General features: G+C 43.3%; 3 protein-coding genes across 9 annotated transcripts in view; 1 reads left to right on the top strand and 2 right to left on the bottom strand.

The window, feature by feature from the left end:
* The window catches only part of TRPM5 (transient receptor potential cation channel subfamily M member 5), a 47229-nt gene extending 37408 nt beyond the window's left edge, over window positions 1–9821 (top strand). The window contains exons 19-25 of the mRNA XM_072929733.1: window positions 839–1013; window positions 2979–3147; window positions 3850–4028; window positions 4460–4592; window positions 6528–6600; window positions 7426–7516; window positions 8557–9821. Of these exons, the coding sequence (XP_072785834.1) occupies window positions 839–1013; window positions 2979–3147; window positions 3850–4028; window positions 4460–4592; window positions 6528–6600; window positions 7426–7516; window positions 8557–8657 (921 nt within the window). The 3' untranslated portion in view covers window positions 8658–9821. The remainder of the gene's footprint in view (window positions 1–838; window positions 1014–2978; window positions 3148–3849; window positions 4029–4459; window positions 4593–6527; window positions 6601–7425; window positions 7517–8556) is intronic.
* An 800-nt stretch (window positions 9822–10621) lies between these two features.
* Window positions 10622–15358, bottom strand: TSSC4 (tumor suppressing subtransferable candidate 4). Of its 7 annotated transcripts, none has more exons than XM_072929732.1 (4): window positions 15231–15358; window positions 14677–14796; window positions 13780–13852; window positions 10622–12734 (listed from the first exon to the last, which is right to left on the bottom strand). In XM_072929732.1, exon 4 carries the CDS (start codon window positions 12644–12646, stop codon window positions 11606–11608), a length of 1041 nt encoding a protein of 346 aa, XP_072785833.1. In that variant the 5' UTR covers window positions 12647–12734; window positions 13780–13852; window positions 14677–14796; window positions 15231–15358; the 3' UTR covers window positions 10622–11605. The 7 variants fall into 7 exon arrangements, with proteins under 7 accessions (XP_072785833.1, XP_030129785.3, XP_012429501.3 ...); XM_030273925.4 differs by having other exon boundaries at window positions 15192–15317; XM_012574047.5 differs by having other exon boundaries at window positions 15131–15282.
* Window positions 15359–21658: 6300 nt separating this feature from the next.
* Window positions 21659–25686, bottom strand: part of CD81 (CD81 molecule) — a 32967-nt gene continuing 28939 nt past the window's right edge. Inside the window, exon 8 of the mRNA XM_002198917.7 lies at window positions 21659–25050. Coding sequence (XP_002198953.1) covers window positions 24988–25050 — 63 coding nt within the window. The 3' untranslated portion in view covers window positions 21659–24987. The remainder of the gene's footprint in view (window positions 25051–25686) is intronic.

Genomic DNA, 25686 nt, shown 5'->3' on the forward strand with positions numbered 1-25686 from the left:
ATGATGTTTCTTATCAGAACTCCAAGTAATATCCTGGAGCTCTGAAATGCCTATGCTTTTGGGTAACTGTACAATCCAATAATCTAATTGAAAGGAATCTACAGTCTCTAATGAACTCTGTCAGATCAGATGGGGAGAGGATGAAGTGTTCCTCTTCCACCAGGGGAAAATTATTGCACTTGATATTCATATTAGATTTTTTTTTAAGTAAGTGTTTTAGGATTCAATTACTTCTGTAATTGAATTCTCTACTTTCTGTAGAGAAACACAATGTTTAAAAGCAGGAAGCCCCAAAAAGAATCTTTCAGATGCATCACTTAGCTTGAAAACTGAAGACAGAAGGAACCTGATCCTTGCAGCCTTTAGTGCCTGCTGTATCAGTAGCTCAGTATTCATCAATGAGCACTGACTGCTACCAGGATTCTCTGCTGCAGCAGAACTCCTGTAATTCACAGTAAAGCAGTCTGTGGTACTGAGACCGCTCACAGAAAACATGCATTTCAAAGATCAAATGTGACAGTCACTTAAAAGATAAAATCTGTTTAATTTTTAAATGTTTGATGATTGGAAAGCAAGATTTTAGTTTAAAATGTGCTTTTATTTAAATGAGCTATCAAAGAAGAATGCTTACTATAGGCCAAGGACAATATGGTAACAGCAAGGTCAGATGAGAAATTCTGTGCATGGAACTGTATCCTCTTCCACCTCCTTTACCCTAAACAAGCTTGTAAAGAAACAGAATTATTCAAGCCATATTCATAGAGAAAAACTACTGTTCCTTGACTATGCTATCACAGTCACTGCCCTTCCTTTTCTCCCCTCCCCCTCTCTTTTGTAGATGAAGGATGTTTTCTTCTTTCTGTTTTTCTTGAGCGTGTGGCTCATTGCCTACGGTGTGACAACTCAAGCTCTGCTCCATCCCAATGACAGCCGAGTGGAATGGATATTCAGAAGGGTTCTTTATCGTCCCTACCTTCAGATATTTGGCCAGATTCCACTGGATGAAATAGACAGTGAGGAAACTTCTTTCCCCCTAGCTTGGCCATTTTTGAATGCACACTTCTGATAGTATGGAATTCCTTCCAAGTATTGCCCTTTTTTAATTTTGCTTTTTAAAATCTTTGTCCTACATGCCAAAGCTTATACATTACTGTCACACAAACAGTGTATTTGGAAAGAGATAATGGGCATTGTGGAGTTACATTAGAGCATAAGGGCTCGTCCTGTTTAGATAAGCTCTCAGAAATACACAAGGATTTGCAGTTCTAAAGGCTGGCATACCTGCTTTCACTTCAATCCATTTCCTTTCAGTTTAACCTAAACCCAGATAACCCTCTGTAAACTCAAATAATAAATAACAGCACCTCCACACATTTTGGCATTAAAGCAGTACTGCTCTGCCCATAAACAAACATATGTTTTAGAATCAAATCAGTCCAGAGCATTTATTTACTCTGGAGATTAAGCTGCCCAAATCAAATAAAGCTAGTAATTGCTTATGTCCACTGTTGCAAACAAAACAACATAAAAATAATCACAAGACACTGAAATAATTAGATGTAGAAGTTCAAAGGCAACATTTCTGATAGGTAAGCAGGTAAAATACAGAATAGGTCACCTATAAAAGAAGTCTGCAGTAATACCACAGCATTTAGCCAGTGCTAAATGTCACTGGCAATAATGAAGTGGCATTCAAACTTGAAGTCATATAAAATAGAACCAAAAAAAGCCGTAGTCTGAAGCAAAGTAGTAAGCATTCTCTCATGTTCACTGTGCTTAGTAAGAGAAAGCATGTCTTTGAAAAGCCAAAACACCTGAATGACACAAAACAGAGGAAAGTGATTCATATCCATTTTAAATGCCTATGGTGTAAGCATGTACAGCACAGTCACCCTTATTTCCATTAAAGTAATTGGAAAGAAACAAATATTTCTGGAATATAATTTAACTTATCTGTCAAAAGGTCAGGTGTAGCACTCCCTAGAAAGGTGTGTTTCTCACCACTGAAACTCCAGTGGGTGTCTCTACCTGGGTACCTGGGTAAATAACTGGTTAAGAGTAACAATAAAAAGGAACCAATTACATGGGCAACTTCCAGAAGGGATTAATTTGTCCTAGGTCTCTGGGTCTTAGTCTGTTTAATATCTTTATGAAATATATGGAAAGGGAGAGGGGTAATGGGGAGGACAAAATTTGCTGACAAAACCACATCACTGGGTAGCAAAGACAAAAACTGACATGTAAGAGAGGCAGAGGAGCCTCATGAGTGCTGAATCATAAAACGAAATTCAGTGTAGATAAGTATAAGCTAGTGCCCTTGGTGAAAGAAATCCCAGCTTGGTGAGCTTTGATATAACCACGTGCTCTAATGAATGTAACCAGGGGGTTATCTGTGGCACTGGGGAAAAGGATTACTAGGGAAAAAATAGAGGGAAAAAAAGTAAATATCATGATGGTACTCTAAACTTGTGGGTTTAATTTGCAGCTGGAGACAGAATACAGCACTAGACCTCTAGTCTGATGCAGTAGAACCAGACCTTCTCCCTAACCTTAACTGCAAGCTCAGATACACAAAGCACTTGAAATTTAGAACGAGGAACCAACCCCCTTCCCACCTTTTACTGAGTTTTCTCCTCCAACCCACGTGCCAGGCATGAGGACACAAGGATGTGGGAGAGCACAAACTCAGAGGAGGTTTGATTTCAAGAACTCAAAACTAGTCCAAAAAGGATACAGCCCTTTCAATACAATCCCTTTTATGATGAACACTACTACAAAGCCAGCTGTGACAGACATCTTGCCACTAAATGAGCAGCCAAGTTGTGGAGGTCTGCAGTGTCCTAGGGCTGCAAATACCTTTTGCACAACAATGAAATGTCTTTTTACATACACAACATGATTATACTTCCACAAAATCAAAGAAAGAAACATGGCATGAGGATTTGCCATAACTTTTTTTTCTTCATCTCCCTTTGCAGCATCACGACCATACCCCAGGAACTGCACATTTAACCCACTGCAGATTCTGCAGGAGAACATGCCATCCTGCCCTAACAGCTACGCCAACTGGCTCGTCATACTCCTGCTGGTCATCTTCCTACTGGTCACAAATGTCCTCCTCATGAACCTCCTGATTGCTATGTTCAGGCAAGAGTGATTTCACTACATATCAGGACAGAGGCTGCAAAGCTTTAAGTGGATGCCCATATTTTCTACCTCACTGCTTTAAAATACACTTTTAAATACCTTTTAAAATACACTTGTGATTTTCCTAATGAATATTGCTTGGGAATTGATAGGCAGAATCCTGTGATCAGATGGCTCTTAAGTTCTCATCCTTACTCTAGTCACATTGGAGACAAGAAGAAAAGCCTCTTTTACTGCTAAAAATTCAATTAAACATGCACAGCAGAGTCTGTGTCTCTGGCTGTGTGGAACCACAAATCTGCAAATGCACAGCAGCCATAAACTTGGCAGACTTTACAGTGGATGATTTGCACATCAGGGAAATGCTTGTTGTCAACACAGCTAATAATGATTCATTTGGTTGAAGAACTGATGTGGCATGTTTGCTGATCTTTCCTGAGCAAAGTAGAATTATATTTCTTTTAAAAAACCCAAAAATACCAAACAAAACAAATGTATTCTTTAACATTTGAAGACTGCAGTTGCAATTCTTGTAATATCTAAGAATTTGCACAAACTTTAGATTAAATTAATACTACTTGCTGACCTTGCTGTTCCTTTTTAAAAGTAAATACAGGCCTAAATTTTGTTATATTCATCTTCAGCTTGTTGCGGTGAAAAGAGTTATATGTTTTTATTCCTCCCCCTCCCCCCAAATTACAGTTACACTTTTCAAGTTGTCCAGGGCAATACAGACATCTTCTGGAAAGTGCAGCGCTACAACCTGATTGTTGAATACCATGGTCGGCCTGCCTTAGCACCACCATTTATCATTATCAACCACGTTACTCTGGTTCTCAGAAGACTCTTCAACAAAATGGAACATAAGAAAAAACACCTGGGTGAGTTGTTAACAAATGTGACCAACCAACTATAGAGCCTGACTCTATCCAAAGACATGGTGCATACACAAAATAGCAGAGCAAGATGGATTTCCTTAAAGCAAGAGTCACAATTTATTTTTAACGAAGAGTGCCAGGAGAGCACAAACAAAAAATTAAGGTTTATTGTTTAAACTATAAACAGTTCCCCACAGTGCATTTCTTGATGCATCATAGTTATTACAACAAAGGTAGCAATATAAAATGGGTTTATAGGGATTTGATTTCTGAAGATTTAACAACTGATAGGTTTAAGGAATACTTATTTCATTTGCTTCTGAGTTTTTGCAGATATTAACTCTAAAAACAACCTTCCTTTAACATATCAAATTTCACTGCTAGTATCAGAGAAAAAGGGGTAAAATATAATTCTTATCTTATTTTTCCTACAGAAAGAGATCTTCCATTGAGCCTCGATCAAAAAATCATAACATGGGAGCTGGTGCAAAAAGAACATTATCTTGTAAACCTTGAGCAAGAAAAGAAAGAAAGCAATGAAGAAAGGCTAAAGGCCACATCTAATAAGTAAGTTATTCTGACCCACAGGAAGAGTAATTCACAAGCCTTCATCTTTCAATGAGTTCAGCATTGAAGTTCTTACAAAGCTTATATAAAGGGTCCAACTGGAATGCAGCTAGGAAACACACAGTACATGAAAAAATGTGAGAGGCCAGCATCACTCCAGTGTTAGAGTGCTTGTCACTCCTGAAGTATGTACAATTATAGACCTGCAAGTTCCAGCCAAATCTGTGGCCAAGCTCAATGAAAATCTTATTCATTAAGAAAATGGTAGAAAAACAGGTTTTTTGCTAGACTGCAGCACACGTAATTTCATCCCCTGTAGGAATACAACACAGACTTTTGAATGGAAGTTTAAGATAACTTGAATTAGCCACAGATGCAGAAGAACAAATACTTATACCTTTATGGCATGGAATTGAGTCTCCATTTGTGTACCTCTCTATATTTCCCTACTAGGAATATCACTTGAATTGGTTTAATCTGATAAAGTATAAGTCCTAGATTATTTTTCAGAGGTTTAAACCTTTAAGTGAGACACAAAGTAGTTATATGCAGGGAGAACAGAAACATCTAAGATGGAAAAGCACTCCTTAAATAAGCTTTTAACACATATTCCAGCTGTTTTCTCTTACAATAAAACAGACTTCAAATAGAGGCACAATGGGTGTGAAAGTTACCATAATAAGAAAGTTCCATGGAAATGTTCCTGTGCTGTCTGCTTTTGTTCAAAATAAACCTCCAACTCAGAATAGCTGGAGACCAGAACAGCATGCTCCATTCTCAGAAAATACTCCTCTGCCCCTAATTCACATAGACCCTTAATTCATAATAATTTAGAATGATTATATAGGTTTAAGCTTGATTCTCATAAGCAGATCACTGACAAACCCTAGGAGTGAGAGTTTAATTATTGAGCTAATGCAATAAATATATGTGCAATTGCTTTCAAACAAAGGGTACTATATCTTTTATATAATAAGATGGTACATTGTAGGTGAAGTTACTGGAGGGCAAAAAGTGAGAATCCATCTGGCTTCACAATATTTCGGGTATAGCAGAGCCAGAGAAAGACTGGAAGAGATTCAGATGAACACCATTACCCACCATGGTTTTTATTTTTGCTCTTAGGTGATAGCAGTGTGGTTTTGAAATCTTAAGAAACCCTCAGGAAGTGATTCTTTGAACTTTGGCTGCACTGAACCAATCTCAACATGCATTAGACCCACCCAGCAGCAGGTCTTTCACATAGATGGGATTGGAACATTGCCTGTGAGAGGGAAACTTTGAAAGAATAGCTAGGAGAAACCAGAGAGGGATTTACCAACCCTATGAGGTATCAGATACTAAGAATAAAGAACTGATGAACAGGTGAAGGATGCAGCAAGCCTGGGGATATTTCAGTGATTTGGAGGCACTATGTGGAAGTTCATTAAGCAATCCCTGTGGACTGCATGGAAAAAGGGATTTGACTGTCAATCTAGCTTCCAGAAATGGAAGTTTGCATAAATTTTAAGTGGCTTATCTCTGTTGTGGCCTCAGTTCTAACACCAGGATCAGTTTCCATTTGGTACTGATGTTTCCAGGTAGGAAAGACACAAGAGGCTCAAAAGACAGAGCAGCTCCTTTCTGCTACCCTTGATTTCCACAGCAACTGAGGGCAAGTGGCCCTCCCCAGAAGCTGAATAGCTGCCCTGACCTGTCATTTGTGAGTCCCTGGGCAACACATGCATGAGAGTGTTCCAGAATTGCTGTTCTGACCAAAAAAATACTGCTGTGAACACCTCAAAAAGACAAAACTTTTAGGGGGCTGTGGCATGTCTAAGCAGCACAGAACTGCAATGAAGGGCCATGGGTGTAGTAAATTACACGTGGTTTGTGGTTTATGATTTCTTTTGAAGCCTCTCCCTTTTGCTCAAGGTGTTTGCTTTGTTTCCACAGGGTGGATAATTTGTCTAAGTATTTTAGTGGGTTGAAAGAACAAGAAAAACGATTTAAAGTTCTGGAAGCCCAGGTAAGGAGTATTTTCTAGGCATTTATATCAGCTTTAGGATTCACCATCTTTCTCCCATTTAACAGTGGTTTGGCAAACCCTACTTAGAGATAACAGGACAGAAAAATGGATCTGTATTATGGTTTCACTTTCCTTATTGCTTTCTGGTGATAAACATATGTAAAGAAAAATTAATTGACTCCTGTAGAAAGGAGAAAAGAGAATACAATATTTCTTGCTGTCTTTGGTAGTTTACTTGAGAGTGTTTATTTCCTTTGTTAAGGATGCTACTGGAATGAAATGCTTCATCCCCCCCCTTCCATTCTTGTCCTTCTCATATTTTTTTTTAATGCCAGCTTGGAAAATACACATATTCTCTCTGATCTGACCTAATCTTCTTGTACATCAATTTTTCTAATTTTCTTAAGATACCAAGCACCAACATCTCAAAAAGGAAGTGTCCAGCATACAATTATGAAGTTCAAATAATAGCAGGAAATTCTGTCTTGAGCTTTTGATGACAAACCCTCACAATATAAACAAACAACATTTCTTACACAGTCTGAAAATGTTAAACCACCTGCTATGTAGCACAACTCTTATTGTTTTCTTTATCTCTACAACTCTCCTGTATAATTTTGGCCTCACTGAAAATTCTTTATCTTAATACTCCTGCTACAGTTTCCTGCTCCCTTCTTATCCCTTTTATGGCTTCCTGAAAAAAAGTCAGGCTATACAGGTCCAACAGAAACACACAAGGAATGCTTTAGTAAGTTTGTGCCAGCTTGAGATATTGCAATATCCTCACAAAAGAAGGCAGGTATTTAATTACTATCTCTTTTGTAGATTTGCTACTGTACAGCTGTTATCTCCTCCATGTCAGAGGCTTTAACCAAAACCAACCTCTTGTGCACTCAACCAGCTCCAAACTATACATGTAAGTACTGAAAACAGTCATAGAAAAGCTAATTAATACAGCTGAACAATGTAGTTAAAAAACACAAGTTGGAAAAATAAGATTGGAAAATAACCCCACAAGGAGATTCCTAGAGGTAATGGGAATATAAACAGGGAACAGAATATTCTTAGTTCAGAATTAAAAAATTACCTTTTGTAAAATACATTTAAAAGCTCTGGGGCAAGGACTGTCACTTAGGGTGAGTTAGAATAATCTCGCCCAGTTCAAACACATAAACAAGTATCAATTTGCAACAGAGGATTGCCTTGGGGGTTTCTTGAGTCCATGAGATAATGCTAGGGAAGTATTATGAAAGTATTTAAAATGCATAGCAATAATCATTAAAAAGAAAAACTGTGCAAGTCTCCTAGTATTTTTTTAATTAACAGAATTCATTTGCCTTTGGAGCTGCACCCATTTCTGTCAGTTAAGAATCATGTCCTGTGTCCCAGGGCTCCACTGCATGGAGTTTTAATCATTAGGGACAGGAACAAGCTATTTCTCAGCCACTGCAGGACACCCAACACAATAAAAATTTGGATATCCTTCTTAATGACCTATTCAATATCTACCTATTGTTCTCTATTACACAAAGTAGCCTTCAAGACGCATAAACTGAGCATGTATATATACTACGTGGAAAAAGGTAGTTGGAAAACTTAACACTCATAACACGACAGGACCTCAAGTCACTTAGATTTTAGCTAACTCAAGCTGTACTTAATTCTGTCAGAAGTTTATTAAACACTTAGGTGAGTTGCTTCATTATCAGTATTCCAATGAAAAACTCCATCCCATAGCAGGCTTCCCAGACATTTTAATACTGTAACTGCATAAAAAATCAGAAATTTAAAGAGCTGAAAAAGTAGTCTGTGTTTATCATTTACTGAGCAAATATGAAGTAACATAATATACAGTGTCTTTTTTTCAACATTTTAAAGTTTCTTAAGCAATTACTACTATGTGCCCCTTGTCCTAAGGCTTTTAAACGAGTACAGAACTTTTCCAATCCTATTTAGGTGTGAAGAGTTCCAACACAGAAATGCCTTTACCACAAAGAAGTGAAAGAGAAGATCGTGCAGATCAGTTTGAGAGTGACCTCAAATACATTGATAATTAAATTTTAATCTATTTTTTTCACATTAAACCTTTTGTCCTACTGAACTACTGTAGAATTAAAATCCTAATCTTTTGAAGGCCTAAGGGCAATGAGCTGTCTATGCTGAGCACTGCCAGTGCTTGACATTCCAAAAGATTTCTTAGTCTTTCTCCTTCGGTTTCCTGAGCTTTCTTTCCTGCTGTTCCCTTGGCACTCGATCCTTTCTTCAAAACTATTCCACAAACAGCATTAAAGCTTTCTCCTCTATGGTGGCTATACCACTTTATTTTCTAAATACCATTAGTTCTCCAGATACCACACCCTCAATTCACCATCATCACTGCCAAATTCCACACTTCTCTGTTCAAGGGAGTCTCCCTTTGGAAGACCAATCATTTACGCACTTGAAAACAAGTTCCTTCCTTGGCCAAGAAATCAAGCTTGTACTCCTGAGATGCTTAGAAAAGGAAATCAAGAAATAGTTTCCAAGGAAAGGGCCTGAATATTGAAACATTACAAAACATACAGTTCCTGGAATTCCTACAACTCTCAAACAATTACACTCACCAGCTTCTCTTCCCACACTGGCTCCTGTAAGGTGTTCCTTTGCTGGTATTCCTTCTTAAGGGCTCCTCACTCAACCTCAGAGAGTGGAATCCCCTGGTTTTTGTTGAACAGCTGCTGCCAGTTCCCTGCTGAAAAGGAGCCTTTGCCTCCAGGTATCACACCACATGGAATACCTCCTCTGCATCTAAGTATCTGATTTCATTTTACTTTTCTTTCTCAAGGGTCAGAGGGAAAAAAGAAATCACCTAAAAACTTTAAAAGAAGAATGTATATCAAGAATTATCCTGCAGTCTAAGAATCTGGGCTGTTTGTGGGTTTTTTCCATTACTTAAACTGGCTTGTACATTTTTAGCATACAAAAAACTCGCTGGTTTTATTAGAATTTTGCAAGATATACCACTAAAATATCAATACCATCCTCTCAGGGGAAATGTCTTTGGAATAACATAAACAGTATCAGAAGGGGGAAGTATTGGGCTGTGTCTGACTCTGATACAAACTTCAACTGCATTTCCTCACATGTATAATATTGTCTCTATGCAATGTAATTGTAGATAGCACAAAAGCTTTCTGTTACCAGAGGTGGAAAAAAAAAATAAATCTCAGGTCTGACAAAAATGAGTCTTTTATTAAGATATTAATCTTGTTATCGTGGCTTAATGAAACAGGCATTTGTCCAGTTTATTCAGCTGTGCCCCAGGCCTGTGACTCCATTAGCAGCAAAGGAATTTTGATAGTCCTACCTGTTCCTCACCCTGGGCAAGCAGAACTCATCAACCCAGTAAGTTTGTATTACTGAGCTACATTTTTTTCTTAAGAAGTAACAGATATCTCCCAACAAGCATTCCCTGCTCTTGGCAGCAGCTTCCACTTTCATATGGCTACTGTTTTAATTGTGATCAGCACACTAATTATCCACTGGAACCCAAAATCTCTCCACTGGGACCTGCTGTGTATGTCCACTCACATGCACTGGAACAACAAATGTATTTACCAACGACCCACTAAGCAATGTGCATCCAACTGCATACTCACGAGAAAATACATTCTGCTCTGGAAACTAAAAGGTGAGTTTGAAAAATAGAGCACAACTGCTCCTTTTACACTGTTTTCTGCTTCTTTTGCCAAATGATGCATCAGTTCAAACACAAAGCCCAAGTAATTTGGGCCTCCCAGTTAATTACTGGTAAGATAAACTCCCCCCGCCCAGAGGACGTCACCCCCTCAAACACCCTGCAGAGTTTGAGCAAGCACAATCTACCAAGAAATATCACAAACTCTTCAGAATTAATCTTTCACTACACAGTTATAAATACTACCCTTGAGATTGGTTCATTTAGAATACTGACAAAAAAAAAATGTCAGTTCAAAGTGACCTGAACTAATTTGAGTTTCAAATCATGTAACCTTTCAAAGAATTTGATCTTTCAACCTTATTTATTAAATTTACTAGCACTGTGGAAGAACCCACTATATTTGACATTCCTTACAATGTGATTCATTGTATGAGATGACTCATCCATGAGGGGATTATACATTGTAAAATGATTGAAAATGTTAAAAATGTGAGGTTTAGAATCTGTAAGACGAGGGAGAATTAACAAGATGGCAAAGTTAGAGTAACACTTTAAAAGGTTTTCAAGACAGTTTAGAAGTCAAAAAAAATGTTTGGTAAAACTCCTAGAGCTGCACTACTCAGTGTGGTTCAGACAAGAAATCAAGTTACAACCAAAAGTTTATTGTACATAGAACAAAAACGTCTCCAGTTCTGGTGTAGTTCATTCCCACAAATACCCCAATCCACATACAAAATCAGTATGGAAGCAGCATCTCCTGGAAAGGACATACAAAGGTGCAGATCATCACATCTTATAACTGCGCACTGTCGTGCTTTCACCTCAGTGTCAATGACTGAAAGAGGTTTTTAAACAAAAAAGTTAAAAGGTTTTCCTTCCTGGGACAGGGCCAGGAGAAATCACATCCAGTGGAAGACTAGGTTTTATTTTCATTGTTTAAAAATCTCTACATAATGAGCTCATCACCTTTTCTCCAGGATTCCACAGGATTTGGGAACAATTCCAAAACTGGGAGTTACTAGGAAGCCCTGCAGCCGTTTAGCTAACACTTCAGCTTCTTTGGATACTACAGCTCAGGAGTATCACACTTTATCCTGCCAGGATGCAACTATCCTGTGCCCACAGAATTCTCATAAACAAAACGTCTGGAGTTTATTTTAGGTAGCTTAATTTCTAAAAATATAAAACATTCTTGGTGGCTATGATGCAAACTGTTGGACAAAAAACTATTATGTGGTTTTCAGACCAGAAAAAAAAAAAAAAAAAAAAGAGAGGAAAAAAAATGAACAAGACAAGTCCTGGAATGTCTCCAATGTGCTTCATCCTTCAGGAGTCTTCCTCCTCCCCTTCATCATCTACTTTAGGTCGGAAATTTTTCCTGCTCTTCTTCTTACTGCAGTGGAATCCAACTGTTCCCAGCGATGGCTCTTCACCTGCACCACTAAGCCTCGCATCAGGTTTATACTCTGTGTTCTGGTCCCCCTCCATCATGCACTCCTCCTCCTCTGCTGCCTTTCCACTGTCACTGTCTAGGTGCCCCAGCTCAACCTTATCTTCTTCCCTCAAGTCATCAGTCTTCTTAAGAGATTTTCCTTTCAGATCTGTCTTCATCTGTTTCTTATCATCCTCCCCTGTTGATGTTTTCTTTTCCAGTCCATCAACTCCTCTTTTAGCTGGTTTGGTGAAGACAATCCTCCCAGCTCCACAGCTGGAAGGGTCCTGGTTGAAGGACGGGGTGTAGCTATCTTGGGTAGCCGAGCTCTGTTGCTCCCCTTTTTTCTTCAAACCACTCAGAAATTCCATGGCCACTGCCCTGTTAGTCTTGTCACTGGACTCTGAAACGCCCTCTAGGCTGTATTTGGTCCAGCGCTCTGGGTGTGCCACGTAGTCAGGCACTGCAGGAGAGGTTTTGGGAGCCTGCACTGCTCTGGCTTGCCTTGCCATGTTTTCTGGGACCACGTTACCTGAAACTGTGGTTGGAGGCAATGGACGCTTAAACCTCCCATCAACAACGTTATCTTCAGGCATTGAGGGCACAGACAGCTTGGCTGCCTCTTCCAGGCAATCAAAAATGCTCTGGCTACGTAGAGAGAAGGTAGAACTCATGCCCTTCAGATGGAACGGCTGGACAGGAGATCTGTGACCGCTGTTTGAAGAGTTGGGTGTCTCTCCTGATCTGAAATCCCCTTCATCGACAGATGGCTCCTCAGGAGATATTGTATCAACTTCTGCTTCACCCGCCAGCCCCAAGTCATCAGAGTCAGAATCGCTGAGCGACACCGTGTCTGAGGGCAGAGCTCCTTCGTAGTCTCTGCCACCATCAGCCACTATCCCCAGGAAAGGTTCACCTGCCTCCTGGTCTCCCATCTTCAAGCTGTCACTCCACTGAGGTCTTGGATGTAGCCCCAGGAACAACTCTAAATACACCTTTCCAAATGCCCAGCGAATTTAGTGCCTAGAATACAAAGGAGCATAAAAACTTAACTGTGAAATGAGAACCAAGAATGAGACCATCACTCTGTGTCATGCAAAGTAATTATAACTGCAATATAACAGTTAGCTGTGCTTTAGGGATTCCCAAGCAATTTTGCTTCAAATGAAAGCATTATTTAAGGAATGAATGCACATTAAAATTAAAGATTTACACAAGACTGAATAGAAGAATATGAAGTAATTGAAAGTAACGCTACCAAATTTCATTACAGGTTGCATCAGATGCAATTACTAAAAGATGAACATAAAGCTCTTGAGTTAATCTGAATCCCCCAAACTGTCTTGTACATCTTCCAAGTCTCTGGATATTACACTGTGTTTACTCACAGTGTAAAAATCCACAAAAACACATCCAGTTTCTCACACTTGCCTGTGGTCAGTACAACCCTTACTGCATTAGCACTGTACCTGCTGTCCCAACAGCCATCATGTTCTGCCTATTACAAAAAAACAAAGGATTACACTGATCCCCGTCAGTGACAGATGACAAAAATAACAGGGCCACTGTTTTAAGCCTGCTTAAATGTGGCATAAAATACAAGCTCCACTCCTTCTTTTGGTTTTATTCTCTCAAGTCATTACTAGATTCCAGGAATTGGAAAACCAGCCAGCTCAAGAAATCGATCCCATTGGATTAAGAAATCTAATTACATATACCAGGCTCACACATGGAAACTAGGAGAAATTGCAACCTGCAGGAGGCCTGCAAGAGCTGGCCCTTCAGTCAGTAAATGACAGCATGATTTGAAGCCTGACTTTCAGGAGCAGCTGGAACACCTGACAGTGCCACCTGCTTGAAAGGAACCTCACTGAATTCAGGTGGTCGATGATCAAGCTACCACTTGCTGGGCAATTGGAAACAGAGCTGGTGCACACACATTTTGGTTCAGCTCACGTGAATTATGGAAACAGTTCTAACATATTATTAGAATAAGCTTGACTACCTAATTATAGGCTCTTCTGAAGTGATGCAGTAAACAGACATGGACAGTCTGTTAGTCACTCACTTTCTCTTGAGACTGAGTCAGCTTCCCCTCCTGAGGGTCAGTTAAAGCCACCAAAGATCTCAGCACTTCCACCCTAGAAAATAAACATTTCCATCATGATACTGGAAATGTAGTTTTAAAAATAATTCTGTCCCCCTGAATTATCCAAAGCTGCAGAACTGGGTTCTAAATCTGACACAAACTCATGGTGGTATAAAAGTCTGTAGATATTACTGAATTTTTGGCAGAAGAACAGCACACAGCCTAATAACACAGGCACCACTATATTTACCCAGCCTCCACATTCACACTGCCAACTTTATCCTGTAGAACAGAAGGGAGGTTTTAAAAAAAATCAAGCTGTAATTTGCATGTACAAAAGACTAAATAAACAGTATTAAATTCAGCTAAGATACAAAAGTAATAGTTATGCATTGTAACTAAGTTAGTGCTGCTAAGTATTAAGACCATGGGTAACAAAGACTTTTGTTTTCAAAATGTCATGTTCAAATTTAGGGCCAGATTGTTATGAAGCACAAAACACAGAGAACTTTTTGAGGAGTGCTATGTTCCATGTCAAGTCTAGCTGTCTTTGACAGAAAGGATCTGACGGCTACTTTTGAAAATGCTGCCCTCCATGTAACCCCTAGTGGGAAATAATCTCCTTAAAATGATACAGCCTTCTGCTTAGTTTTGGAACACATGAAAAGTAACGACTACAACTCAGAAAAGGCCTCGAAGTGCACAATTAAATAAAATAGCTGTTTTCAGATGGCAATAGAAGTGATCACCGGGGCCATCTCTTGTCTGAGGGCACTGACACAGAAAGGAGAAATTCTGCTCCTAAGGAGATGTTTTAGCCTTAACAAAGTTGGCGGCCAAACATGCCGGCCCTTACAGCACACCAGGCCCACTCACAGGTGTGTTACGGTGACGCGATCACAGCACGACTCGGGCAGGATGACGTCCCTCCGGGTGGGAATGATCCCAGCGGGCTCCTCCATCCCGGTGCTGCTCTGTGCGGCTTCCTGCTGCCTCCTGTGAGGAGGACGGAGACCTCAGTCACCGCAAACCGCGACCACGGGCCGCGCCAAAGCCCACGCAGCCCCTCGGGACAGGGATCCGCAGGCCCCCGCGCCGAGGAACAGGGAAGAGGAACAGGGAAAAGAGCATCGGCCGCTGGGCAAGGTCACGGTGCAGCCCCAGCTGTGCTGCCCGCCCCGGCCCCGGGATGCTGCTGGATGCGAACCGCCCGCCCCACACGCGGCCCTCGCTGGCCCTGCGCCCCGGCCACCGCCACCCGCCCGGGCACACAGCGCGAACCGCCGGGGAGGGGAAGGGAGGGGGGGAAATGGAAGTGGGAGCCCCGTACCCCGACACCGCACAGCCCCAACACTTCCACAGCAGCCGCCCGCCTTGCCCGCCTTTCCCACCTCCGCCCACGGCCCGCGGCGCGCCGGGACACCGAGTACCTGCACGGCTCCACGGGACGGCCACAGCGGCGGCAGGACTACAGCTCCCGGCGGACAGCGCGGTGCGGAAAGAACCGTCACCTCCCCGCCCCGCCTCTCTCGGGGCTGCTGGGAGTTGTAGGCGACCGTCTCGCCTCGGCGGAGGACATTTTGCGAGCCGGGGAGCGGGGCGAGGCGGTGCTGCGCGACGGGACTACAGCTCCCAGGGCGCACCGCGGCGCCGACATTTCGCAGCCTGTGCGGGGCCCTGCTCGGGGCTCGGTGCCCGGCGCTCGGTGCCCGGTGCCCGGTGCCCGGTGCTCGGTGCTCGGTGCGGGGCTCGCCCGTGCACCCCGGAGAGCCGCGGTGCCGCCCCGGCGCCGTGAGGGGCGGGCACGGCTCCGCCGCCGCCTTCCGCAGTCGCAGTCTAGAAAAAAACCCCATGTCACAGCTTTTGTTCTCATCGGAACAGCAGGGCTTGGTCACCACGAACACATCCGAAGTTTTTTATTTGCTTTGTTTGGTTTCTGGTTGGGTTGGTTTTTTTGTTGGTTTTTTTTTTTTTTTTTCCTCGTACGTGTTTATTTTCAAACCAGAAAACCCCAACTCACTTGAGGCATAAAACCACTATCCATCCAAATAAAAAAGTTTCCATTTTCTGTCCCAGAGGAACATTTTTTGCGCGTGTGTCAAGAAGTGGAGCTCTGTCTGAACATGTTTTATTGGCGCTGGCCAAAGAGGCTCGATTTTTGTTTTTCCCCTTATTTCAGCAAAAAAAAGTTAAAATTTTCAGCGCAAACACATTTCCCAAGAGGCTTCACTATTCAGCTTGTTTTCCCTGTGTTTAGGAAAAGGTTTGCTGTGCTGGAAAGGATTGTGCCATACAATGCTGTGGCTGCAGAAGCTTCACTGGCTCCCTTCAAGCTGGGCCTCGCCGTGACCCACCCGTAATATAAACTGCAGTCACTACATGTGCATCCTTAGTTTTTAAATACATACTTTTGCCTGCTGGAGTGTAGCTAATTACAGTAATTTATGACACGAGGTCTCTGTTTGGAACACGCTTGGCAGCAGTGATGAGGTTATTGCAAAATGTCTCCTGTCTAGCAGGAGTCATGCAGTACTTTTAGAGCAGCTCAGGAGGTGTTTCCCCATTTGGTGATCCTGTATTTTTTTTATGTATATACATATGGTAGTACGGTCACAGGCATTCAAACGGGTATCCAGATGGAGGGAGGAAAGGAAAACATGAATCTTGACGTAGGTGAGCAGGAATGGAAAGGAGGAGAGCAGTAAATGGGCAAACAAAAGGAAGAGTAAGCCTGGGTAAAGGCTGCTAGTGCTGTGTAACACAGTCTGTAGAGTGCTGGGGAGACAGCAGGAGAGCCTCTGAGCTTAATAAGGAGCAGGCAGAAAAAGGATGTGGAGTAAGCAGTGGCACGTCCCATTTCTGTAAGAGTGGAGACAGGCAGGGTACAACACGCTGGTGCAGACCCTGTCTTGTTTTGAGCCTTGGTTCTTTGTTAGATGAGAGGCTTAAAAGGGCAGGAGTGGGCAACACCACCTCCAGCGTCCCTGTCACCGGTGGATGTGGGTGCCTCCAGGGACAAGCTCCATGTCTCCCTTTCCAGAGGCTACAAGTTCCCACTCTTTGCCTGGATGCTGTGTGTATTGATGACTAAGAAACCTGAATGTACTCTTTTCTTCCTTCCTGTTTTTTTAGTCATGAAATTAGCTCAGCTGGTTAGAGCATGGTGCTACTAAAACCCAAGGCTGTGGGTTTGATCACCATTTACTTAGGAGTTGGACTTGATGATCCTTGTGTATCCCTTCCAGCTCAGCCTATTCTGTGACAGATTCTGTGATATTTAGCATCGCACGCAGCGGAGAGCTGAGGCTGAGCTGCTCATTCTCCGGTGGCTGAGGACAAGGCAGCTTGCAGCAGTGGAAATGCTGCTGTGTTGGGACTTTCGCTATTGCTTGGCGACAGCTGAAATAAAAATAATGAGTCAGAGTCTGAAGACCAACAGATGGGAAAGTGTTTTCCCCTTGCTGGACTGAACAGAGTGGCTTGAAGAGGGGGCTGGAAGGTGGAATTGGGCTGCAGGACAGGCCATCATCCAAATGAGCAGGCTGTATCCAGCGTGCAGGCTCCGAGGGGCGGCTCATTTGCAGGGATGGCTCCATGTGTCTGCAGGAAGGCCTGTGTGTGGGGGTGGCATGTGAAAATGCACAGCAGCCTCAGCCCCATCATAGGCGCCTCCTGCTCCTTTCCTGCAAATAAATCTCTCCTTTGGCCCGTCCAGTAAGTGTTTCCACTGCTCCCTGGCAGGCTCCTGCTGCTGCTCCTGCCCTGGGAGCCTGGGGTAGAGACCGCTGGTCCCTCTCCTCAGGGCTATAGGAAAGCAGCAGGCCATTATTCCTCATCAGCCACCCAGATCCTGAAAGCCAGATAGAGCAGCAAGATGCATTTTTCAATATCTCCTGCATCTGGAAGGAATGTGGGGATTACTCAGATGTGGCCACATGCTGCTGATGCTGGAGCTCTTGAGGGGAGGTGGGGCGGGAAAGGAGTATTTTCCTGCAGGCAGAAAGGAAAAGCAGAGTCATGACCACTGCAGCCTTCCCTGCTGGGAGAAGGCGGTCACACCAAGCCAGACTGGTACAGCCTGAAGAAAATAAATGAGTTGTCCTCTCCCATTTGCCAGAATGATATCCTACAAATGGCTTTGAAATCCCTTGTGGGGTGGGTTTTCAGAATTCAGTGCTTGATAGCACCTCTCTTCTACATTGAGCTTTGCTTACATGTTTTTACTTTGTACTTTCATTCGGTCCTGCAAGCAGATTAGATTTATTCCAGTGCTGTTTACCCATGTTGGTGCTATTTTCCCCTAAGGTAACTACATAAAATTAGTTCCCGTGGAGTGAGTTTTAATGCAGGCAGGCTATGAAGGTCTTTATCAACTCTATTCTTCACAGTAACAATGTTATTGCCAGCCTATAGAGGACCTGCAGGGAGACACCACAATCCCTTTTTTTTTGTTAGAGACATTGCATGTGTGGGAGGGAAAGTCCTTTATGAGCAAAATTAATACTCTCTGCAATTACTCCAGTTGTTTAAAAGAAACAAAAACAGTTGGGGGTGTCTGTTCATTTTGATTTAACTACCGAATATTCTCACCAAGAAAACATTTCTGCCAATCTTGCTGCTTTTTCATTTTTCCTATCCCTGCCCCAAAAAGTGCCTGATGCTAAAAAAATGCGTAAAGAAAGGCTGAAAAAGGTCCCTGGAATCAGTGACCTTGAAGTTAGCATTAACAAAAAACCCCCACAGAATCCTAAAACTCCCCAGATCTCTTGTTCCAACAAGACCTGTGGGAGCAGCATCAGCCAGCGCTGAGCCTTGCATTAACAGCATGAATCCTTGCCGGAGGAAATCTCAGCAGTTTGCTGGCAGTCAGCAGGCAGGGTGTTGTGTGCATGCCATCTCGCCTGGCCCAACATCAACACCTCTCAGTACTCAGCAAAGCTGTGTTCTGGCATGAGGGAATGCCCTAGCAAAGCAGGGCCAAGAAACACTTTAAAAAAAAAAAGAAAAAAAAAAAGAATTAAAAAAAGTAAAAGGTGCGATTAAACTGTTACTAGAAGTGTTACTTCCAACCATTAGCACTTGAGCTGGGTCATCTAAATCCAGTGAGAAACACCAGGCAGTGCACAGTGGTTGCAAAGTTTTTATACCCTCTAATGTGTCTGCAAGTGTGAAAACAACGTGGGTTTCGGTTATGCAACAGTTTTAGCACCTGGGAGGTGTTTTCTATTTGCTCCAGGTCCCTGAGCACTGAAGTGAAAGCATCAGGCTGCCAGAGGTCAGCTGAAGGGGTCGCCCCGAACAGCACTTCTGCATCCCATTGCTTAGGTAATGCCCTGTGCAAGGCAATGTGATGCTCCCCAGGCTGAAACTGAGGAGTAGTCAGGAAAAATATGCAACCTCTATCTAGTTCAGGTGCACAGCGTGGTACTTATGGGACTTGGGGTTCCTAGCCTGTGTTTACACCTTACTCAAGAGCTGGTCAGGTAGGTCATTGTTTCCCTCTCCGGCTGGCCACTCACTGGTGGCAGATGTTTCCTCCCTCGGGGTTGTCATTCCACTGGTGCAGCCACAGTTCCCAGCCCTACCACAGCCCCCACAGTGAATTGAGATTATTGAAAGAGTCACTTTTTTTTCTTCCCCTAACTGGAAGGGCCGTGCTGTCATGCCCAGCAAAGGAAACAGTGGTTCAGAGCAGGAATGTGAGCACAGCCACCAACACATCCTTCATCCCTGCACCCGGCAAGCAGAGCTGGCAGGCACAGGAGGGTGCGGCCACATCCAGCAGTGGGGGTGCTTTCCTCTGCAGAAACCTCCACCATCAACAGCTCTGCCATGGGAGAGCAGGCTGGATTTATTCCCTCCTGAGAGAATATTGCAACTCTTAGTTACAGCTTCGACAACCTCTGATTACCACAAGGCATAAGCAATTTATATATGTTAATCACAGCTGTCTTAGTCCGAGACAATTAGACTCATTGCTACTTAGAAAACAAACAGCCCAGAAGAAGCTTACGAAACAGAGCTTGCCAAAGCAAAAAATACCTCTCAAACGTCTCTTTAGAAACACTCTAGGAGGTTTTAAAAAGAAAAAAAAATACACCAGTTTGGGAGGGAGGAGGAAAAGAATTCCCACTGGAAAAAATCCTAGCATGGTCTAGTTTAGAAAAATTCATGCTTGTATTTTTAATTCCTGAAAAATCTTGTTTCACAAGAAAAAAAAAAAAATTCCACAGCCACATTCCTAGGCAGCGGAATTCCACAGTAAGTTCTCCAGTGACTTTCCAGTCTTTCAGACCTCTGGAGAGAAATGTTAAAGAGAAGTGTAAGCCAGGGTTGTCTGTGCAATATGAGCACAAACAAGCAGCAAGCACGGCATCCACCCTTCCCCTCGGTTATCCCTGTGGCCTCACATGCTCTGACATGGCAGGACTGCTGTTTTCCACGGATAACCTGTATCTCCACACAACCTTAAAGGGGCCTGTTTTACCCAGTCCTCTCCCAGTATCACATTCAGCTCATCTGTTTCAAGCACATTGATGCTTGTACTGAGACCTGAAGTGCAAATAAAGGGGACTGAAGTAAAAACTAAGTGGACCTTCTCCATTTAGCTGGGGAAGGTTTAAGATCCCAGTTATAATTCCAGGCTGAGGTCCCAAGGCACACACCCTGGATGCCAAATACATGCTGTGCTTTGCCAGTTAGTCTCCACTATTGTCTCTCCCCCTTGAACACCAGCCTGGGTCTGACAGTGATTCACATCAGCTTAATCCTAGCTCCAGAGGCTGGAATAATTTTATCCCCATCTGGAACAACAATGCAGTGTCACAATCCAAAGGTTTTAAGGCATGAAGCAAAGAGCATCACATTCATGGGAAACCACCTAGAGGGTCAGCTGAGGACGGTCTTCCCTGCAGCCCAAATTTTGCTTGAACACAAGAATGAGACATGCCTGTTCCCTTGGAAGACGTGGAAGAAATCAGTTCACGACGGACAGAAACAAGATCTGACAACACATCATTAAAACTCCACTAACAAGGGGGAATTGCTTTCCTGTTTTTTTGCTTATTGTTTTTAAATATCACTTTTTTTTTCTTTCCAGAAGTCATTATGTCCGACTCCATTAACATTCAGGTGATCAAGTGAAAGAACAACAGATGGGCATGATCTGGCAGCACAGTCACAGCTGCTGGGAACAGGGCTTGCCTTTCTTTGCAGCAGCTCAGCGTTGAGTTCCCTCCTTGCCCTCCCTCCCTCTCTGTACAGCACAGGTGATGGCTGGCAGCCACCACAGGACATTCCTGCTTCACACACAGTGCAAAGTCCAGGACAGCACAGAGGAAGGCAGGCAGCTGAGGGATCACAGCACCTGGCCTCCCACTTGCTCTCAGCCAGGCTTTCCCCTGATGGTGCAGATGGGCAGGGGGGAGCAGCAGCGGTGGCATTACCAGACCATCCAGAGAAGGCAGACCAGCCCAGTCCCCATCCAGATGGCAGCACAGGACATTCTGGGCCATTTTTGGTCACTTTTGGAGGAACCCCTCAAGTGTGTGCGGGATTACCACCACACCCCCCTCCATCCCATGCTGAATTTCAGCACAGTGACTTTTTTTGCAATTCACATTAGCTCCCCTCCAGCTGTGCCCTCCCTCCCTTGGGGAGGGGCACAACTGCAGCAGCCATCCCTTCAGGCAAGCAACCTTTTTGCCTTCCCTCAGCACCAGTCCAGATGCATCCTCAGCCGGCCTGCAGGGCCCCCTCCCCGAGGCTGTAAAATCCCATGCTGTCAAAGCCTGGTTCACCAAGCATCCTGGTGTTAAGGTTAACGGGTTGTAAAATTGCAGCAGTTCATCACACTATGCACACTATGAGAAATGTTTATTAAATTGATTTTTGTTTCATTTCTTAAAAAAAAAAAAGGCAGAAAGAAGTTAAACACACTGCTTTGTGGCATGCTCCACAGTATGAAAAAATCCCAAGCATTCAGTTAAGCTGTCAGCAGCTCTGTTTGACCTTTCGATGTGGTCTTTGAACTCAGACCTGGACAGTTGACACTCCCCATCCCCACCTCAGCTCACAGCCATTTTCTCAGCTGCCACTAGCTCCAGGAGGGATGCTTCCATGGAGAGGGAGAGGTTTGTATTTACAGCCTGCAATTCCACCCTTTTCTTCCCTGGGGCTCTGGAGAGGAGCAGTACAGAGTGCCATGTTGCACACACAAAGGCACAGGTATGCAGGAGAGGTGCTGGGGCAGAGCAGAGGTCCTGCCTTGTGGGTTTTCCCCCTTGACCTCAGCCAGCTTTGGGACTGACCAACTGGCAGAAGAGCCCTGTGGCTTTTGGATCTTGAGGGCTTGCAATGGGGTGAGTCCCCTCAGCCCTTCACAGCTCACTTTCTAGTTTGAGTTAACTCAGGTCCAGCTTCACAGGAGACCCAAGTGGGTAGTTTTTTTTCAGAGAGGGTTTCTCTCAACTACTTCACTGTTCTTAAGCATGATGGTTCCTCTGTCCCTGTTCTTCCAGGGCTGACTCCTCCAGCTGAGGACCATTCCATCAAGTGTGGGGACTCAGCTGGTAACTAAAGAAAACATTGTCTTCTCTGCAAGCATCCTTGTGTCCCTGCTCCCACAACCCTTCTCTAGCTGTTCCCCTCCTTTTCCTGCAGCAGCCACAGAAGCAGGAGATGGCCCAGGAAGCTGCCTCTGGAACTCTCCATGGTGGCAAGTGACCTCTGAAATGAGCCAGAGGGTGAATTTTACCCCCTGTGGAACACAATCTGAGCAAACTTCCCGCTCTTCCTCCTCTCACAACTCTCAGACTCCCTCTCCAAGTACCTCTTTCTCCCAATTATTCCTGCCTGGGACAACTCAAACCCTTAAAGTACAATGTCTGAGGACACACCTGACCTGCATCGAGACCCAGTTTGTCTTCAAACAGAGCTCCAGCTAGGTACACAGCATCAACTGAATACTGAACAATATCAAAAATACGGTATAAGGAAAAGAAAACAGAATTGAAATGCTTAATGGCATATTTATACACATTTACCAACAGTCAACAAAAAAGGTGGCAAGTTACACATCCATTCTGTATGCTGACAATCCTGATGCACATAGATGTAAACACACATGCTTGGATGATGCATATACATATGGCCACATAACAGAGTAGATGACCTGAAGGAGCTACGCTGGGGAGCAGGGGAAGGGGTTACCTACTGCAAAACCTCATCTCATTCTCAATGTGCACAACATGGACATTCAGGGCAGTGTTGCTTTAAGGCTATTTTTTAAGGCTGAATCTTTTCTTGTCCAGCCTCTCAATATGAAGATCTGTTGAAGCACTTCCTCCTCTTTACCCAGCACAACTTGATATATATATATATCTATATATATTTACCTATATACTTTTTAAAGGCCCTATATACTAAAAGGCAGGAAGAGGAAAGGGGGGAGTAGAAGGGAAGAAAAACTTCTGAATGGATCAGTTTGCCCCAGTGCAGGAATCTTCTATCCTGTAATGGCAACAGCCACGACAGCCACGTGCAGTGGACAAGGTACTGGTTTGAAAATGACTGATGATTACAGGTCTCCCTCCCTATCAGATCTGAAGCTCTCTGTTGTGACAAAGGGGGAGAAATACTTTAAGAAGCAGAAATACTCCTGAAGTGGGGAAAGTGATCACTAATTTAAACTCCTCCCCTTACCTGCTTCAAGGTGGCAAAAGAGCTCAGATACTATAATTTCCAGCTCAAGTGCCCCTACGGCTAAGGAAAAGGCTTTGCTTAAAAATATATATCTATAGAACTATACATATAGATCATCTTTTTTAGTGAAACTCTGATTTTATTACATAGCTCCTGGGTCACTCTCCCCCTCTATCTACATGGTGACAGAGTGGCATATAAAAGAAGCCACAGACATCAAAGTGATAACCAAAGTTACCAGATCACAAGAATGTGTTTCAACTGGTGCGATCTAACATGCTAAATTACCTTGATTTTATAAGCTGATCTGCTGTTAATATAACTGGAAGGTCTTAAAAATAACCATTTTTTTCATAATCAGATGATGACAATTTCTCAGCAATATTACAGTGTGTGACAATATCCTATAATTATGAATAATTTCACTGAACAAGAGAGTGATGCAAAGATGAAATATTAAGCATGTACACATATGGTTGGGAACACCCAAATATCATCCTGCAGTACATAAAAGCAGGATTTCTAAAGTCAAGGACTTTTTTTATGTTTTCTTCTTTTTCCAATATAATTTCTATGTGAGCATTAGCTTAACAGTGGAAACTTGGTATAGAACTAGATTCTTCTTGAAACATGTATCTATAATGAAACACTGAAGAACATTAAAAAAGTAATTTAATTTTCAGTTTGTTATATTTGAAAAACTGGGACTTAAATTCACCCCCAGCCACTGACCTTTTAATGCAATGAATGAATGGAACTGGGCCAATTTATAAAATTATAGCCCTAAGGAAGAAAAAAATCACAAAACCAAAAAACATTTTTACTCATTAGAGAGCAAAAAAGTTTCAGCATGACTTCTGCTAAGGACTGACCTACCAATGAAAACAGGCTGGAGAGGAACAATGCCTGTGTTTCCCCTGGGATACATTGCAGCCAGGCGATGGCGGCTGTATCCTTTCCCCTCCTCTCTCCCAGGCTTTGGACAGTCACCCAGGCTTCCCTAAGAACAGCATGGAAACACCAGGAAGCTGGGGTGATGGTTGGAAAAGATGAGTATCAATTAACAAAAACACTGAATTCTGCTTCAGCATCCAATTAAAAAAGTTGGTAAAACCAAGGCAAAGTTTTTTGAGACCAGGCTGCACCCTTCTCCTCCACATATCTTCCACCAATGTTACTTCTGAGTTACTGGGGGGGAAGGGGAAGGAAGGACCTGATCTCCTGCTACAGCAGCTTTCCCATCACACAAAACTGATGTGTAACTAACTCAGCCACAAAGATACGGGAAAGTTTTATTTATTAAAAACAAAAAAAAAAGTACTTCAAAATAAAAATGATAAGTACTGTATGGTAATATCGGAAGCATTTATATACATAATTTTCTTTGTCTGTTGTTGAAATGTCTCCTGGTCACTCGGTGGCACTTGGGGTCCCCTCTAGCGCCGTCTGCCCTGATCCCCCCTTCCCCTGCCCGGCTCTCACGGCTCAGTAGACGGAGCTGTTCCTTATGCCACAGCACAGCACCATGCTCAGGATCATCTCAAAGATCTGTTGGGAGACAGGGGCACCAGTGAGGCAACAACCAGCACAATGCAAGAGCTCCAACATCCCAAGGTTCCCCACTCCACATTAACACTCTCATGCCAGAGGTAAGGGCAGGGCTGCAACGTCTTTGTTGCTGTTTTCATATGGAGTTGGCCAATTTGAGATAAGGTGCTGTCCTCCCATCTCTCACTGGCAGCAGTGGTGGTACCTAACAAGCTTTTTGGCTGCCAGCTACACAGCAAATGCCTTGAGGTCCCTCCAGCACTACAGCCCAGCCTTTGCACAGATGTTACACCTCCACAGTACCAACCCCTCACTAGGGAGCAAACCCAAAGGAGCAAAGCAAGCAAATCCCTTCTCACTGCAGACCCCAGCAACAAAACACGGCAACCTGTAGAGCAAGTGGTTTTGGAGGAGGTTTCAGTGGTGCTATGCCCTTGTGCTTGCAGGTGCTCCTGCTCTACTGAGCTTGGCAGGTGTCTCCCCTAACATCCCAACTCCCCAGAGGGATGATGAAGCCCTTGGTCTCGCCTTGTTCCAGAGCTCTGTGGTACATAGGGCTGGTGCTGTGGAGTTGCAGGGGCATCCAGAGGAGAGGGGTAGATCCAGCCCAGCTGGAAGAGGATCAGGGTGCCCCAA

The sequence above is a fragment of the Taeniopygia guttata genome, chromosome 5, assembly GCF_048771995.1.
Source record: "Taeniopygia guttata chromosome 5, bTaeGut7.mat, whole genome shotgun sequence".
Classification (NCBI taxonomy): Eukaryota; Metazoa; Chordata; class Aves; order Passeriformes; family Estrildidae; genus Taeniopygia; species Taeniopygia guttata.

Coding starts and splice junctions, on each gene's coding strand:
- TSSC4 (XM_072929731.1), bottom strand. CDS start 12,646: ATGGGAGACCAGGAGGCAGGTGAACCTTTCCTGGGGATAGTGGCTGAT.